The sequence below is a fragment of the Cervus elaphus genome, chromosome 5, assembly GCF_910594005.1.
Source record: "Cervus elaphus chromosome 5, mCerEla1.1, whole genome shotgun sequence".
Taxonomy (NCBI): domain Eukaryota; kingdom Metazoa; phylum Chordata; class Mammalia; order Artiodactyla; family Cervidae; genus Cervus; species Cervus elaphus.
In genome coordinates this window covers 14943088-14961984 of record NC_057819.1, presented here as the reverse complement: position 1 = coordinate 14961984, position 18897 = coordinate 14943088, and the positions used below count along the sequence as shown (strand labels likewise).

General features: G+C 50.9%; 1 protein-coding gene across 1 annotated transcript in view; it reads left to right on the top strand.

Moving 5' to 3' along the window:
- The window catches only part of NOS1 (nitric oxide synthase 1), a 197042-nt gene that overhangs the window by 90498 nt on the left and 87647 nt on the right, over positions 1-18897 (top strand). The window contains 2 exon segments of the mRNA XM_043901783.1: positions 8134-8707; positions 8709-9289. Coding sequence (XP_043757718.1) covers positions 8564-8707; positions 8709-9289 — 725 coding nt within the window. The 5' untranslated portion in view covers positions 8134-8563.

Below are 18897 nucleotides of genomic sequence, written 5' to 3'. Positions count from 1 at the left end.
ATGGATACTCAGATTTTCCAGTCTCTTGATATTCTGAACAACCCTGTGTGTGTGTGTGTGTGTGTGGTGTGTGTGTGTGTAAGGATGTTCCTTTCAGTTTATCTGCAGGGGAAAGTCCTAAGAATTGAATTGCCAGGCCAAAAATCCATGTATTTTCAATTTTTGTGTAGATACTGTCAATCTGCTGTACAAAGAGGCTATACAAAGCATGATAGATGGGAGTGTAAATTTCTCAAAGCCTCACATCAGAGTGTACTGTCAAACTCTATAAACAGTCCTTCATCCTCACGCTCCTGACTCTAAACGATGCTCCTTCCTGCCCCGATGATCTGTGAACATTAGATCTGAGACGATCAGGAACAAACTATAGCCATGAAATGGGGAATTACTACGTGACTGGGGAGACCCCCCTGGCACCAGGCTGTTTGTGTCTCTGGGATCCCCAAGACACAGAACGCCAACCTACCCCTACCCCCCACCAGCAGCTTACAGAGGTTGGAGGATTTGTAGCTATGACTTGCCAGCGTGGGAGAAAGCACGTCATTTTGATTCCCAGGGGGTGTTCTCTCTGGGGAAAGACTGCAAATTAGCAGTTCAGGAGATGTAAGGAAGTTGGTTGGTTGCTGTGTTTTGTGGTTTGGTGGTTTTTTTGTTTTTTTTTTAAAGAGCACAGTTGGGTTACAGTTTTGGTCTTTTGTTTGTGTTGGGGGTGGCAGTATCCTGTCTTGCTTTTTAAGACATGGAGGGCTTGGGATTTGTTTTTAAATGAGATTGGAGGGACATGGGAACCAGGGTTGTGACTCCTTTAGAGATTTTGTGGGTGCTTAAAGTGAAAACAGCCAGTTCACAGGCTGTGTCGTTTTCTTTAATATTTAATGGTATACACATTTAGATGACTTTAATAATTTGTTGTTGTTGTTCAGTTGCTAAGTTGTCTTTGTGACCCCATGGACTGTAGCACACCAGGCTTCCCTGTCTTTCACTATCTCCCAGAGCTTGCTCAACCTCATGTCCATTGAGTTGGTGATGCTCTCCAACCGTCTCATCCTCTGTCGTCCCTTTCTCCTCCTGCCCTCAATCTTTCCCAGCATCAGGGTCTTTTCCAGTGAGTCAGCTGTTTGCATCAGGTGGCCAAAGTATTGGAGCTTCAGCTTCAGCATCAGTCCTTCCAATGAATATTCAGAGTTGATTTTCTTTAGGATGGACTGGTTTGATCTCCTTGCCATCCAAGGGACTCTCAAGAGTCTCCTCCAGCACCACAATTCAAAAGCATCAATTCTTTGGCCCTCACTCTTCTTTATGGTCCACCTCTCACATCTGTACATGACTGCTAGAAAAACCATAGCTTTGACTATATGGACCTTTGTCAGCAAAGTGTCTGGTTTTTAATATACTGTCTAGGTTTGTCATAGCATTTCTTCCAAGGAACAAGCATCATTTCATGGCTGCGTGACCATCAGCAGTGATTTTGGAGCCCAAGAAAATAAAATCTGTCAAGGTAGTCAGTGCAAAGTCTGTCTCCCTCCTACTAGTGATGTCCAGAATTCCATCTAAGATGTAGCCAGTGACACCCATTCCTTCCAGAACATTCTCTCCACTTACCATGTACAGAATGTATGCTTTTGCACCATTCTTTTTTCACCTAGTGGTATATCTTGGAGCTCATATCCCACCTGTAAAAAGAGATCTGTGTCACTTTTTAAATGAAATGTGTTGCACAGGTGGGTTAGATTTCAAATGACATTCAGACAGCAAGCTGTTGGGTTCTGGACAACCAGCCTAGGTGACACCCTACTCTCTCTCTTCACATGGTTTGAGGTGGGTTTTCTCCCCGCCCCCCACCCCACTCCTGCTATCCAGTGGTCAACCTTAATAAATGGCAAGATGTTTGCTTTTACCCTCTGTGTCATTTTCTGACTTCTTTAGAAAGCAGAATTATCTTCTTTCTGCCTAGATTATCAGTAGATGCTTGAGGGGACCTAAGGGGCAGTGGGGGTGCAGGGAGGCCCTCTGGTCCAGGCACCACGAGGGTCAGACTCTAGACCTCCACTACCCAATGGCAATACAATGTGAGCACATATCTGATTTTTTTAACTATACAGTAGTTGCATATAAAAGCACTGAAAGCAACAGTTGAAGTTATTTTTTCATAATAACTGTGCTTAATCCAGTATACCCAAAGCATTATCCTTTCAACATATAGTCAATATTGGGAAATTATTGAGCTATTTGACATTCTTTTTTTTCCTCCTAGTCTTCAAGACCCCATGTAGATTTCACCCTTAGGTCACATCTCCAGGAATCAGTCACAATTTAGGGGTTCAATGGCCACATGTTGCTGGTGGCTGCTCTATTGGACAGACAGCTCTTGACACCCCAACTGTGGCTGATCCATGATGAATGAGTACCCTCCTCCCTTCTCCGGGCCTCTGTGTCCTTATTTTTGAGTGTGGGAGTTGGACAGTCTTTTGGATTTTAGTGGCTATTCATCATCCTCATGTCCATGGACTTCCAGTGCTAATAATGAAATGAATGGGTAGCTTAATCTCAACCTCTGTAAAATGGAGACCATTGAATGTGATGAGGCAGGGTGAGAATGGAAAGTATGGCAGCCAATGAGGTGTGTTTGGGGGGAGGCATCGTCTTAGGGGATCGTCTTTAGGGTTAAGTGTGTGCCCAGCACCCGCTCACTTAGAGCCAGGGCAGTCTTCCAGTTTGCTTCTCTGAACCCCAGTCCCCTTGTCTTTCTGTAATTGTTATTGTTTAGTCGCTCAGTCATGTCTGACTCTTGTGACCCCAAAGACTGTAGCCTACAAGACTCCTCTATCTATGGGATATCCAAGGCAAGAATACTGGGGTGGGTTGCCATTTCCTTCTCCAGGGGAATCTTCCCAACCCAGGGATTGAACCTGCATCTCTTGCTTCATAGGCAGATTGTTTTTTTCCTGCTGAGCCAGCTGGGAAGCCCGTCTTTCTGTAAAATGGGGATAAAACTGACATGTGCTTTACATGGTCACTGTCAGGATGAAATAAGACACCCGTGTGGAGGGCTCGCGCTGTGCTTGTGTGAGTGCTCAGTCACTTCAGTCATGTCCGACTCTGCGTCCCAATGGAACTGTAGCCCACCAGGCTCCTCTGTCCATGGGATTCTTCAGGCAAGAATACTGGAGTGGGTTGCCATGCCCTCCTCCAGGAGATCTTCCTGACCCAGGAATTGAACCCATGTCCCTTACGTCTCCTGCACTGGCAGGCTAAACTCTCCATCACTGGGAACTGCTACCATCACCGTCCTGCATGCAGACGTGGGCCCAGGATGGGGCGAGGGTGGCGTGCCCAAGGTCACACAGTGAGATGGTAGTAGCAGACGCTGGCCTATTTTGGCTCCCTCCTTCTTCCTGGCAGTCGTCCTCGAAAGTCAGCCGTGAATTTCCTCCACAGCAAGGTACTCCCGAAACCACTGAACTACTCCAGTGAGGCCTGGGTCCAAGTATTGTTTCCATGGCATGTGCCGTGGTGTGCGCGCGCATGTGCCGTGTTTAAAATCACAGCTCCAAGAGTCGGAGGCTGGGTTGGCAGGATACCCAGCACCCACCCGTCTCCCTGTATTCTGCGCCATGTATCATGAGCGGCGTGAGATTTCTCTGTGCTTTCAAGCCTCAGCCCCCTCCTGGCACATGACGTGCCTTTGGAGAGGCTGCGACAGAGTAGCAAGCACACAGAGTCAAGGGCAGGGAGCCAGAACCATTACATATTACACGACAGTGGTAAGAAGCCATTTCTTCTGAGCACTCGCTCTGTGACATTACTGAAACCCATGCACTTACTATTTTATTCAATCCTCCCAGTTACCCAGGGAGTGAAGAATTACTTAAGGAGCCCATTTTACACATACAGAAACTGAGGTTCAGAGAAAATAAAGAACTCACCCAGAAACACACAGATAGAGCCAGAAAGGGCCTTAAAGATCTTCCCTGTGGCAGAAGGGTGGCCAGCCGTCCCGGAGGCCCAGGTTTGAGGAGACACTGTGGATACTGGGCATTCACAAAGCAGGACAGACGCGTCTCCATCTAGCACCTTAGTATATTCTTTGCGGATGTCAAACCTGATCCTGGACAGGACGGGGGTGAAGGTGTGTTTGGGGGGAGGGAAAAGAGGGATATTATTAAGGGGGGTTGTCCTTAAGATTAGGATTGTCCCTGATGAAGGTTCAGAATCCACTTGCTTAGACCTAGAGCTTGTTTACCCCCCACCCTGACTCTCAGTAGATGCTGAATATCACTGCCTCACTGAAGCCCTGCCTCTTTCCATTCCTTCTAAAGATCAAGTTGTCTTTCTTGGGACAAGGTCTAAAAAACAGCACTTCAATTTCCCAATTCCCATCCAGCCAGCAGCCCCCTCTGCCAATTTAGAAAGCAGCTGAGGAAGAGAGAGGAGAAGCTAGGAGTGACCAGGGAGATCTGCGGGCTTGCCTTATTTCTTTTTTCTTAAGCCAAGTCCCAGCTCTGTCCTTTAGTAAGTTGTGTTTTTCTTATTTATTTTTTATTGAAGGATCATGGCTCTACAGAATTTTGTTGTTTTCTGTCAAACCTCAACATGAATCAGCCATAGGTGTACATATATCCCCTCCCTTTTGAACCTCCCTCTCATCTTCCTCCCCACCCCAACGCTCTAGGTTGATACAGACCCCCTGTTTGAGTTTGCTGAGCCATGCAGCAAATTCCCATTGGCTATCCATTTTACATAGAGTGATGTAAGTTTCCATGTTACTCTCCATACATCTCACCCTCTCCTCCCCTCTCCTCATGTCCATAAGTCTGTTCTCTATGTCTGTTTCTCCATTGTTGCCCTGTAAATAAATTCTTCAGTACCATTTTTCTAGATTCCATACATATGCGTTAGAATATGCTATTTATCTTTCTCTTTCTGACTCACGTCACTCTGTATAATAGGTTCTAGGTTCATCCACCTCATTAGAACTCACTCACATGAGTTCCTTTTTATGGCTGAGTGATATTCCATGTCGCTCAGTCATGTCCAACTTGTTTGCGACCCCATGGATATAGCTCGCCAGGCTCCTCTGCTCACGGAATTTCCCAGGCAAGAATACTGGAGTGGGTTGCTGTTTCCTCCTCCAGGGGATCTTCCTGACCCAGGGATCGAACCCATGTCTCCTCCATCTCCTGCACTGGTGGGCGGATTCTTTACCACTGAGCCACCTGGGAAGCCATTGTGTATATGCACCACATCTTCTTTATCCATTCATCTGTCAATGGACTTCTAGGTTGCTTCCATGTCCCAACTATTGTAAATAGTGCTGCAGTGAACAATGGAATGCATTTGTCTCTTTCAATTTTGGTTCCCTCAGGGTATGTGCCTAGGAGTGGGATTGCTGGGTCATGTGATGGTTTTATTCCTAGGTTTTTAAGAACTGTCCATACTGTCTTCCATAGTGGCTGTATCAATTTACATTCCCACCAACAGTGCAAGAGCATTCCCTTTTCTCCACACCCTCTCCAGCTTTTTTTTTTTTTTCAGCATTTATTTTTTAATGCAGTGTTTTTTTTTTAATGCAATGTCTCAACTAGTTATTTTTCTTAATAATTTTATTTATTTTTGGTTGTGTTGGGTCTTTGTTGCTGTGCGGGCTTTTCTCTAGTTGTGAGGAGTGGGGGCTACTCTCTAGTTGCGATGCAGGCTTCTCATTGTGGCGGCTCTCTTGCTGCAGAGCACCGGGGCTCCAGGGCAAGCAGGCTTCGGTAATTGTGGCCTATGGGCTCAGTAGTTGTGGTTCCCAGGCTCTAGAGCACAGACTCAGTAGTGGTGGTGTACGGGCTTAGTTGTTCTACGGCCCACGGGATCTCCCCAGATCAGGGATTAACCCATGTCATCTGCATTGGCAGGTGGATTCTTTACCACTGAGCCACCAGGAAGGTCCCTTTGGTAAGTTCTGGCTGAAGCCAGTATGGGGTAGAAGCAAGCTGGGGGCCCCTACCTCCCGAAGAGCTCACCGTCAAGTCCCTTCTTGAATTAAAAAATGGAGCCCAATGCCGAACTAGAACACCCAAGAGATTTGGAGGTCCCAGCTGTCTCTGCCTTCAACTCAACAATGAGCATCCTGGGTTTGGTACCCGGAAGAAATGGGTACCATGAGAGTTCCGGGAGAGTTAAGGAAACCAGAGCCCAGGGTGGGGGCGGGTAGGGAGGTGGACCAATCCTCCCCAGTGAGGAAGGACATAGCAGTTCGGGCCGGTTTTCTCTGCAGGCCAGAAGGCCAGCAGCAAGATGCCGAAAGACTCTCAGCCTGTCAACACACGGGCCACATGGGCCACACAGGCTCACACAGCAGAGAAATGACACAGCAGGAGGGCGATGCATGAATACACAGACACACACACACACACACACACACACACACACACACACACAGCGACGCCAGATGGAGAGAGCAGCCCAGGCTGGGTCTGGGTATTCATGACTCCCTCACCCACACAGAGGGGCTGGCGGAGTTACATAATGCAAGCTGCAAAAGGGAGAGGCTGAACTTGCTAACCACCACCCTCCCTTGAGGGGGATCTGGGAGGTAGTGCCTCTTTCTCGGGGTGCAGGGGGAGTTATCCTCACCCACCCCCTGCTTTCAGAGGCAGCAGGAGTTTATCGGCTGCCTCAGCCCTGGGGTGACCCCGGAAAGTTGCTAAAAGGGAAACAAGGGAGTGTCGCTTTGTCAGTAGCAGCAGATAAGGGCTCCCTCCTTGGGCGAAGGAGTTTTGAGGATGCTGACGGCAAGGGGTGCCGGGGCAGAGAGGAAATGGAGGCTGGAGCTGGGGGGTAGGAAAAGAGATGAAGGGATTTCTGCTACCTCCCACCCTGCCCCACTCCACCCGTAACCCACAGGTCACCTGCCCCAATCCAGACACATAAGATGTGCTTCCATAGCTGCTCCCTGGGCCCATGTCATGGGTGCACACACCTCACCTGGGCTACAGCATCTTCAGTTGTCCTCCCTGTGGTCCTTCGGCACTCCAACCGCTTCTCTGAGTCTGGTGAAGCTGGTGGGAGTCGCAAAAGTCACTAGATTATAAATTGTTAAAAACTAGAGTGTTTAAAAGCTCAGACTCAAGAATGGAGCAGATCTGAGTTCAAGTCCTCCCACCACCATCCTTCTCCACCTGACCTTGGACAAGTCACTGAACCTTCCCAAGCTTCAGTCTTCTCGTCTGTTGAAGGGTGAACTGTGAAGATCAAAGGAGGAAAAAAATACACTGTACGAACATATGCACTCAATGAGTGTTCGCTGTCTTTTGGGATTTTTCTTGTTCCACAAATATTTGTTGCACACCAGCTCTGTGTTTATCTAACCCTAGGGGGACACAGTCCACACCTCCTAATGTTTCTCTGTTAGGATTTCAGATGTCTGTGATACACAAATGCCCTCCAGAGTTTGACGTGGGCCTGTGTCTTTGGTATTTATTATACCAATTTTGGCTTATCATGGGATGGAGTGTGGCCAAGTCTGTCCTTTTGAACCTGAAATAAGTGAATCATTACAAAAATGATGGTCCTAAAGTCCAGCTGACCTCCCTCATCCATGGTTCTGTAGAAGGTGACATCATTTCCTGTTGATGGGTTTGCATTGGGGGCTTTGGGAGTGGTGGGAATGGAGAGCCCCACACCCCACAGTCCTTGTCGGTCAAGCTCCTGACCTGAGGATGGAAAAATATTGCAAAAAGCAGAGAGGCAAAGGCTGCATGACAGGGTTGGAGCGCTGACCTCTTCCAGTGAAAAAAAGATGAGAGGTCTTAGGGTTCTTGCCATTTGATTTCTGGGGCTGACTCCTCAGTGGTTTCCCCAAGGAGCCCCCCGCTGTCACAGGGCTTTGATCATGGAAATGAAACCAAGCAATATGCAGCCACCTGCGAGTGTGCCCGCCTGCCCCCCACCCCCTGCCCCCCGCCCCAGAGGAAGAAGAATTTTGTGTCTAGGTTGTCTTCGGAGCTCCAGAGCATTTTATGGCTAGACTCTCAGTTGGCTGCGTTTCCCATGTTAGTTTTAAAGGTGGTCTTGGGCATCCCACATCCATCTCTTTTTTTTTTTAATCCTTTTCCTCCCCTCCCTTGTTCCTTCTCTTGACCTCAGGAAGCCCTGGATCGGATCTGCCTCTAACAGGCTGGCGATGCCCAGTGGGTAGTCCGCGCTAGCATGCGTCACCCCTAGGCACAGCCACCAGACACATCTCCTCCCGGATCCGCCTGACCTGTGGCATAGGGACTCATCCCACCGCTTCCCCTGACGTCTGCCTGATCAACCAACGCTTCCTTAGAGACCAAGGAAGGAGGCAGACGCAGGAAATCATGCCACCAACGGCCCGACAGCAATGAGCGAGTGACGCCGAGTTGACGTCAGAGGCACAGAAGACCAGCCGGAGAGCAGCTCCCCGTCTGGGCTCCAGCCCTGCAGCGCCAGCCCCCCGGCTCCTCCCGGCGCAGCCTGAAGCCCGGCCGCTCCTGGGGACCTGGCCTTGGCCTGACCCGTTTTGAGGTCTGTGGACCCTTGGACACTAGACACCATGGAGAGCCACATGTTCAGCGTTCAGCAGATCCAACCCAACGTCATTTCTGTCCGCCTCTTCAAGCGCAAAGTGGGGGGCCTGGGGTTCCTGGTGAAGGAGAGGGTGAGCAAGCCACCTGTGATTGTCTCTGACCTGATCCGAGGGGGGCGCCGCGGAGCAGAGCGGCCTCATCCAGGCCGGGGACATCATTCTCGCCGTCAACGGCCAGCCCTTGGTGGACCTGAGCTACGACAGCGCCCTGGAGGTGCTCAGGGGGATTGCCTCCGAGACCCACGTGGTTCTCATCCTCAGGGGCCCTGAGGGCTTCACCACGCACCTGGAAACCACCTTCACCGGGGATGGGACCCCCAAGACCATCCGGGTGACCCGGCCCCTGGGTCCCCCCACGGCAGCCGTTGACCTGTCCCACCAAGCATCAGCCGGCAGAGAGCAGACGCTGGCGGTGGACGGGGCCACAGGTCCCGGCAATGGGCCCCAGCATGCGCCAGACCCAGGGCAGGAAGCCGGCTCACTCGCCCATGCCAATGGCCTGGCTGCCAAGCCCCCAGGCCAGGACCCTGCCAAGAAAAGTGCCGGGGTCACCCTCCAGGCCAGCGGGGAGAACAATAAACTGCTCAAAGAGATAGAGCCTGTCCTGAACCTTCTCACCAGTGGGGGCAGAGCGATCAACGGAGGGGGACCTGCCAAGACAGAGACCAAGGACGTGGAAATCCAGGTGGACAGGTAAGCTCCTGGGGTACGTGTGTTGTACGCAAGCATGTGTGGCAACTCAGTCTCACAGCCCGGGAGCCAAGCTGAGTGTCTCAGGCATCTGAGCACACATACACCCGCTTAACCCCCCTTGCCTCTTGCCCTGGAAATTGCCATTGCGAAATGCAATGGGCATGTCTAGTGCGTACCTCTTGCCATGAAACCCAGAGCTCATAACCATGGTAGCTGAGGCCCCATCTTCCAGCACCCCCACAAGGTGGGTATTTTTGCAATCCACATTTCAAAAGTGAGAAGACTGAGGCTCAGATGGTGCAGCCTTCCCTGAGGTCACTGCATAAGGAGAGGCGCCTGGGCATGGCCGACCTGGGTGTGGATGGATGCTGAGAATCTGGGGAGAGAGAGGAAGAGCTGGGTGCTGGGCGACCCTCAGCCCAAACTGGCTCTCTTCTGGGGGCAGCCCATCCAGGGCAAGAAAACGTCAAAAGAGAGAAACTGGAGACAAAGTAGAGAATTAGTGCCCACTCCCCAAAACACTGGCATTGCTCCGATTACATGGAAGCTAAGGCCAGCAGTTGAAGAACAGGGTACAGGGTATGAAAGACTTCCCTGGGGGTCCAGTGGTTAGGGCCCCATTCTTCCCCTGCAAGGGCCACAGGCTCAATGCCTGGTCAGGAAACTAAGATCCCACATGCTGAGTGGTATGGCCAAAAAATTAAAAAAAAAAAAAAAAAACAGAACAGAACTGGGTACCAGCCCCGCTGTATTTGCCGGATTGGCATTTTCTGACCCTCTGGGGGAGAAGGGCGGCTGCACAGTCGGTGAGGAGCAGATGGGCCAGGTGGTGGGGAAATAGGAGACCCAGGAGACACGAGTTCGATCTTGGGTTGGGAAGATCCCCTGGAGTAGGAAAATGGCAACCCACTCCAGTATCCCTGCCTGAAAAATCCCATGAATAGAGGAGTCTGGCAGGCTGCAGTCCAAAAGATCGCAAAGAGTTGGTCACAACTGAGCAACTGAGCAAACACACGCATGGAGGGAGGCAGGTTTTCTCTCTGCCTTCTTCCACTCCCCTCTAAGGTCTAGCACTGACACTACAGCCCACAATGTTACTAGGCAGATCCTGTGAGCCACAGAGGGAGGCTCTGGCCTGAGGTCCCCAGAAATCCAGGCCAAGCTTTCCCAGTCCTCTTCTCAAGGACCCCTGAGAGTCCCAAGGGCATTCAGAGGTCACTGGGAAATCCTGTGGGGACCTGAATTGACTAGCTCCCAGGCCCCTGCCTGTATTCATATAGGAAGTGTTCACAGAGGATCTGCTCTGTGCAGGTACTCTTCTGGGCCCTGGACTAGACAAGGACAAGTCCTCTGGGGGGGTAACTGAAATAGACAAACTCCCTGACTTGGGGAGCTTGCAGTGCAGTGGGGAAGCCAAAGAAGAAGCGAGATGTTAGCACTGTAAATCATTAGTCATATGTGCTGAGGAGATAAATAGATCGGGGAAGGGCTAGGAAGTGTTGGGGAGGGTAACATTGCAGGTGGGAAGCTGGCAGGTCGCACTAGGAAGGCAACATGGGAGGACCCGGAGAAAGGGGCGGGGGAGGCTCACAGCTGCAGCTGGGGGGGGGCATCCAGGCAGAGGGAACGGCAGGTGCCAAGGTCCTGAGGTGCACTTGTGCCTTCAAGGGACCCAGTCCTGGCACGGCAGCCCCCAGATCGCCCACTGTGCACCCCCGTCTGTGGAAGCCCACCCTGGCCACCATTGCATCCTGGGGCTTTTCCAGCATCTCACGCCTGGCCAAAAACTGAGCCAATGCCAGCAAGACCCCCAAGGAGGAACATGGAGGCTCTGTCGGAAGGCCTGTGCAGAGGGCGACAGAGGGCACCCCCTGCCCGCCCAGCTCCCGCCTCCCACCCACTCCTCCTCTCTCCTGCGAGCTCCCCACAGACACCCTGGTGTCTCTGCCCTACCCTGGTCCCATCTCCACGAGAGACAGAGAGACTTAGGCCCCGTACACAGGGCGTGGTGTGACCCTCTTGGTGGGACAGATGATTTGGGGGTCCCCAGTGGCCTCATGTCCATTTCCAGAGCTGGAGGCCAGGATCACATCCTCAGGGTTCTCCCCGTGGCAGTGACCTGGCATCTCATCCTCCCACAACCAGCACAGGAGCCACCCCCCCGCTCCAGGCTAGAACCCACTTCCCAGGGGTCCCCATGTGACATGTCCCCTGTGACATACTCGGTGGAGATGGCGGGTGTAGCCGTGAGGTAGTTTCTGGGCAGCCAATGGGCACTCCCAAGTCTCACCCCGTGGGCTTGAGTTCTAAGGCAGCTAGAGACTCCAGAATCAATCACTGGCCTTCTTTTCTAGGCGGCATCAGAAGTGCCCGTCCTCAGAGGCTCCTGGGCATGGCCTCTCCCCGCCGAATCCTATACGTGCCCCGCCCATCCTCAGCACCGCCTCTTGCAGAAGCAGGAGTGAGACCATGAATAGGACCATCTCACCTTGCATGCCAGTGGAGCCCCTGGGTCTAATGTCCCGTATGCTTGGTTCTGATTCTCAACTAGGCGTGGGGTGTGAGCCTCAGAACCCCAAGGGCTCTGTTTCAGCCCCACCCCGGCCCCGGAGTCTGACTCTCCAGTTATGAAGTAGAGAAGTCCCTTCTATAGGTGGGAGCTGCATGCTCCATCCAAGGAGCAAATACTAGCAAATACCCTCTCCTAGCCTGCAGTCTAGGACATAAAGGCTGCGGACAGGGCCCCAGGCTGGGATGAGGTCCTTGAGTCCCATGAACTTTAATGGGAGCTCATTTGGTAGCCAGGCCCCAAGGGGCCTCTCCAAACACCACCTCGGGGAAGCAGCCTTTGTGTCCCCAAGAATGAGGGAGAGATAGACCCATCTGCCCCGGGGGTGCTGCTCCCACAGACCCATTTCCCACCTCAGGAGGTGACATCTGAGCTCTCAGCTGCCCTCATCCATCAGGGAACTCCTTCCAGGGACCCAGCATCACCTGCAGTGTGATTGACCACAAGTAGCCGAAAAAACTGCTTTGGTAGAGATACGTTTTGGGAGAAAGTGACCCAGGGCAAGTATGTGCCTCCACAAAAGCCACTGAGATGAATGGCTCTAAGGATGAGTAATATTATGTAATAGCATGTGTTCCCCCCCGGCTCCATAGCTGGATGCAAAGCTCCCCCTCTTCACTCTGTTTTTTTAACAAATATTTTGAAATGCCCCCTTCACTAACCAGAAGCTCCTTCATGGAGCATGTAGCCTACCCACACTTTACATTTTTTAAATCAGTATAATGCCCTAATGATAAAATAAAGGCGATAGAGCATAAAAGTCATTTATAATAAAAGAGCCTGTAATTTAACATATCAGCGCACAGGCACGGCTCCACCAGAATGTCACATGTTGGCACCTAAAGATAGAATCACTGCAAACACGATGCAGATTGACACAGGTGTGTTGTGTTGGCAACTTAGACACCACCTGCAACACAGCGTCGCCTTGGTGATGCGATTTTCCCAAATGGCGAATGATTCCTGGTAAAACGATGTCCTGTCTTTGATTTCCCAATAGTTGCAAGTTCAGTAGAATTTAAAGTTGAATTTATACATAAACCCACATTGAGATTTTGGCTGAGAAATTGAAGCATGTTTCATGTTTTTATTTTTGTTTTTAATCTAAGCAGATGTCCAAAGTTTGCAAGGCAGTCAGGACCCTTCCTCTTGAGTGGCTTTGTCATTTGTGTTGCCAGGGTGTCCCTCACCCATGACATCACCTCCCTCCCACTGTGATGTCAGACACATCGGCCATCGTCGTAACAACCTCAAAAGCGCCCCCACAGATTGCAAAGCTGTCTGCTCACGGCTAAAATAAGTGTCTCGTTATGAATCAGTGTCCCAAGTCAGGAAACGCAACCCCAGAGGCAGCATGTCGTTTGGAGCCCATCTCGGGGCTGCTGGCCTGGGAATGTTCAAGCACCACAGCACACACGGCTGCCTGGAAATGACTCATCCTCCCAGGCCCATTTCCATCCAGGCTGCTTTTGGGGGTGGGGTCAGACCAGCATCCTAGATGCATCCTAGCTGCCGGGTGACAGTGAAGCCAGCAGCCCGCTGGGCCCAGAGCCCCACATCCGGGTCCCACTCGGCATCCGTGGCTTCTGGGTCCGAGCAGAGGCTGGGCCATCACTGGTTCTCCGCAGCGACCTTGACTCCTCTGCTCTCTTGGCCTCATTTTCCTCCTTCCATCCTTCTTTCCTCTTGGACCTGGACTTATTCCCTGCTGCAGCTAGTCCCTTTCCCTCAGGGGGCACCCCTGTCCTGTTGTTTGAGGTGTCAGCCCGTGTTTGGGGAGGTAAGTGATGTTGACTTGAGACACATTCTCCTCCTTTCATCCCAGGAGGAGGGAGGGGGCCCTGGCAGGCAGTGACAGCAGGTGAAGGGTGATCAGGAAGGGAGGCGGCGAATTCGGGGCCTTCTGTACTTGGGAGCGGTCACTTTAAAATGCTGCATATCAGAGGATATCCAGGTTGCTCAGCTTGCTGCCCTGAAGGAGGGTTCTAAAGAGGCCAAGGTCCACGGTCCAGCATCCATCTGGACCAGCCGGCCAGCCACCTCGCCCTGCGCTCTGATAACTCCTCATCCGCTTGCAGGGCCCTCCCTTGCTTACTTATAGGAGTACCTTCACAACAGTCACCTCTTTAGAACCTGTATGAATGCAGCTCCCAACGTAGGACCTGTGGTTCTAGCCCCCGCCTATAGAAGAAGGAACTGAAGCTCAGAGAGGTGAAGCAACTTGCCCAGGGTCACACAGCACTCGCCACAGGATTCTATCCAGGTTCCACCTAGAAATCTCACAGTGAGTGTCTAGAGTTTAAAAAGAAACCAGACAAGCCAATGTGGCTGGAGGAACAGAAGTTGATTTTAACCCTAGAGAATCAGCTCTTTGGTGGGGAGGGGGCCTCCTCCTGTGACAAGCCTGAGTTTCATCCCCGTCATGTTAGCCAGCCTCTGCTGAGCACTCCAGGTGGGCCTGGCCCCAGGCTATGGTTTTCACATCAAGTAATTCACTTACTGCACATAGCACCCCATTTTCCTGATAGGAAACCAAGGCTCAGAGAGGTGCAGTCACTTGTGCCAGGTCACACAGCCAGCCTGCAGCAAAGCCAGAACTTGAGCCTAAGCCCACGTTCTTGACCTCTAATAAGCTTGTAGATGGCACTGTTGGCCACAGTGCCCTTAACCACTAGCCATCAAATTTCTGAGGATATCAGAGTATTTTCTCAGACTGGAGGGGAAACCAAGGCCCTGAGGTTGCCATCTACTAAAGACAGCCTCCCTAGAGAGATGACCTTCAGATTAGCCAATGTCAGCACTGATGCCAGGACTGTCTGCCTTAGAGACCCTCCTCCTAGGCTGCACTTGACCTTTCTCATGGCTGTGGATCACTCTGGTGGCATTTTCATTTTTTCTTTTCTACTGTTTTTTTTAATTCTTTCTCTATTTTCGGGGGCATTTTTCAACTCAGGAATTAACTCTGATAACTTTGCCATCATGCAGAATCTGGGAGCAACTTTTCATGCTCACCCTGACCGTTCGAGTGTGAGTGACTTCCAGCACCGCCCCCCAACACCATGCACTCTTTCCCAGGCAGGGGACAGGGGCCCTATTTATACCAGTTAATGTGCTTGCTCTGTGCCCTCCTCCCATGGATGTCCCTGCCACCTGGTCTGGTGGGCACCCAGCCCCTCATTCTGGAGGAGAAATAAGCTCACTCACCTCAAATTGCATGTCACTGATGGTTTCTCAGCATCTCTCAGTCACTGGATATTTATGGAGCATCTATTCTGCCTCAGATACTGTCCTCAGAGCTGGGGATCCACTGATGATCCACTACAGAGTCATCTCATAGACAACACGCAAGGAATAATAAATAGACACATGCAGTCGTTTTAGATAGTGATACGTGCTGCGAAGGAGATAATACAGTGGTTTCAAGAGAAGTGGCTTGGGGTTGGGTAGCATGTTAGATTGGAAGGTTGGGGAAAACCTCTCTGCAGGCATCTGTACCAAGGCCAGAACCATGCAAAATCTAGGCAGGGGTGTTCCTGGCAGAGGGCACAGCCGGAGCAAAGGTCCTGAGGCAGGAACGAGGTTGGGAGGCCTTGAGTGTAGCAAGTAGGAGGAGAGTGATAAGCAGTAAGGTCAGACATAGACCCCGGGGCAGGACCATCAGCCATCCCCCCCTCGCTCGTTGTATCCGCCATCATTCCTGTGGCTGCTAACGTATGACCACAACCTTGGTGCCTTAAAACAACACACCTTGGAACTTCCCTGGTGGCTCAGTGGTTAATAATCCACCTTGCAATGCAAGGGACGTGGATTCAATCCCTGGTCGGGGCATTAAGATCCCACATGCCATGGGGCATAGCCAAAAAAACTTTTTCTTAAAAAGTGAATTTGTGGCAAAACAGATAAATCAAGATATTTTACATTAAAACCTATTCCCAGCCTCTCAAAAAAAAAAAAAAAGATATATCAGAGGGGCTGTTAGCAAGAAGTCACATCCCAGTAAGACAATCGGCCTCAGGAGCTGGGATCCAAATTCAGCCCCATCCCCCATAGCCTGGGACCTACAGACATGAGTTGGAGAATCCTGCCCAGCTTTTGTGATCTTAGGAATGAGAGTCATGGTTGTTTTTGAGCCCAGAGGCCCTTGCCTCACTTCTCAGCTACAGCGCTCACCATGGAATTCCTGCTCTGAAGAGCGTACCTTTATCAAGAACCACCCCTCCCAACTCCCACATGATGGAATCTAGAAAGAAAGCTGCACAGAGACCCCACACCTGCTTGCACAGCCCCCCAAATCTTCCTGCTTCGACTCAGCTCTCAGAATCTGCAACCAGGTAGAAGCAGAAGCCAAAGACCATTGGAGTGTGGAGGGCGAGGCGGGGGAGTCGGAGAGAGCGTGGTGTCTGCGGAGAGACACGGGCAGGGCTTCCTGCCAGGACCAGCTGCTCCTCGGCGGCCTCCTCGCCTGGTTGGGCCAGAGCGGGCGGCCCCCACCTCCAGGCTGCGCCCTGCACCCAGGCCTGGCCCACCTGCTCCCCATCCTGGGTCCTTGGTCGGGGGAGATTGGTGGTCAGCATGGGGCCAGCCGATACACGTGCAGACTGCCTGTGGAGTCCAGCCTGGGACCCCCATCCCCATGCCTGAGAGATCAGGGAGCCTCGGTTGAAAGGATCTGGCAAAGATCCTCAGAAGGTTTAGAGATGCTAGACCGACTCTTGGCTTGAGTATGAGGATCCAACTAGTGAAGTGGAAGGAAAGGGCTTTAGTTTAGTTCTTGCCAAGAAGCACAGAAGATGCTCGCCAGGTAGGAGGGAGGGCCTCACACTAAGGCGGGGGCCGGAGGGGAGAAGAGCTGGGGGCGGGCGGCGCTTCTAGCCAGGAGGGCACCTGGCTGCTCACTGCATGCGTCTAGCCCAGAGTTCTCCCAGGGAAAGAGGTCCTCACAGCTGTCTCTGGCTGATGTGGGTGCTTTTGACAATGCAGAGTCCAGGCTTCCCACTATTTCAGACTCTCCGGAGATGGGCTAGGGGAAATTTTAACAAGCCCCTCAATTGATTCTGATGCACCCTGACGTTTGAGAACCACCAAGCTTGACCACATGATGGCTCTGGCCTTGCTGGTCTGCCACAATGCCAGATTCACTGGAGGATGTCTTTTCAGGGGAATAAGAACACCAAGCAGATGTGGGAGCCGCTGAGCAAAGGCAGGTTCCTCAGTCTCGTCTGGGAACAAGGGACAGCTAGTAAATAAATCCTCATAGACCCCCGGGTGGGTATGGGTCAAGGATGGGAGAGCTGGGAAGCATGGGTTTGGGGTCCTTGATTGAAGCTAAGCCCTGCTTCTCAATAGGGAGGAGTCTAGTTCCTCCCCTCCCCATGGGGACATTGATCGACGTCCTGGGATGTTTTCATTTGTCACAGCTGGTGATAGAGATGTTACTGGTGTCTAGTGAGGAGAGACCAAGGATGCTGTTAAACATTCTCCAATGCACAGGGCAGCCCCCACTATAAAGAATTATCTGAACCCAAATTCCAGTAGTTACAGGCTGAGAATTTCTGATCTAAACCAAGATCCCTCAGGCAGCTGGGCAGGACCAAGACTCAAAAGTAACTGGCCAAGGAGAGTCACCATTCAGGCTTCTCAGAAGTCAAGCCAGGCCCCATCTACCTCCATCTGTGGGCTCCCAGTGTATTAACTTAAATGAAGAAATGATAACCCGGAGTTACCAAAATTGCATTTAGTGGATAAACACATTCACTAACTACCTACCTACCACCACCTCATTTGGGGGGAAACATTCGATATCTAAATTTGAGGTTCTTCGTGAGTGTGAAATCCAATCAAATGCCCCCCCCCAAGCCCTGTTCTCAGTGATTCTCAATGAGGAAGGCAGCGAGAAAGAGACATTTGATTGCAAAACGTCCTTTGCTTCTCACTGGTGGTATGATCTTGACAAGTTACCTAATCTCTCTGGACTTCAATCACCACAAGTTAAATGTTAGTTGCTCAGTGGTGTCCAACTGTTTGCAACCCCGTGGACTGTAGCCCAGTAGGTTCCTCTCTCCATGGGATTCTCCAGGCAAGAATACTGGAATAGGTAGCCATTCTCTTCTCCAGGGGATCTTCCTGACCCAGGGATCACATACAGTTCATGTTTGGTCAGAGCTGACTGTATACTAGGCATTTTACAAGCATGATCTTATTTAACTCCCAGGAGAGGTGGTGTGTGAAATGGGCCTTGTAACAGTGAGTAGGAGTTGACTCTTAACAGAGGGGAGATGAAAGGGCATTCCAGGGAGGGCAAGGATAGATGTAGGAGTGGACATAGTGTGCTCCCTGGGAAGAGAGGAGAGCGGAGGCCGGGGCTAAGAATGATGGAAGGTGGGAGTCTGGAAAGGAAGCAGAGAATTCCCAAATCCCTAGGCTCTGTAAACAAGACATAATAGCTCAATGGGCAATTTCTCAGCCATAAAAAAGAATGAAATAATGCCATTTGCAGCAACATGGATAGACCTAGAGAATATCGTACTGAGTGAAGTCAGTCAGACAAAGACAAATACCATATAATACCACTTATGTGTGGAATCTGAAAAAATGATACAAATGAACTTATTTACAAAACAGAAATAGACTCATAGATATAGGAAACAAATTTATCTAGCGGAAGGGGGAGATAAATTAAGAGTGTGGGGTTAACATTTGCACACTACTGTATAGAAAATAGTTTTTTAAAAAAAGCAAGGTTGTACTGCATAACACAGGAAACTATACTCAATATCTTATAATAACCTGTAATAGAAAGGAATCTGAAAACATATATGTGTGTGTGTCTGTATGTGTGTATCAGTGAATCGATTTGCTAGACACCTGAACTAACACAACACTGTAAATCAAATATACTCTCTGCTGTGCTGAGTAGCTCAGTGGTGTCTGACTTTTTGTGACCCCAGAGACTACAGCCCGCCAGGCTCCTCTGTCCATGGGATTCTCGAGGCAAGAATACTGGAGTGGGTTGCCATTTCCTACACCAGGGGATCTTCTC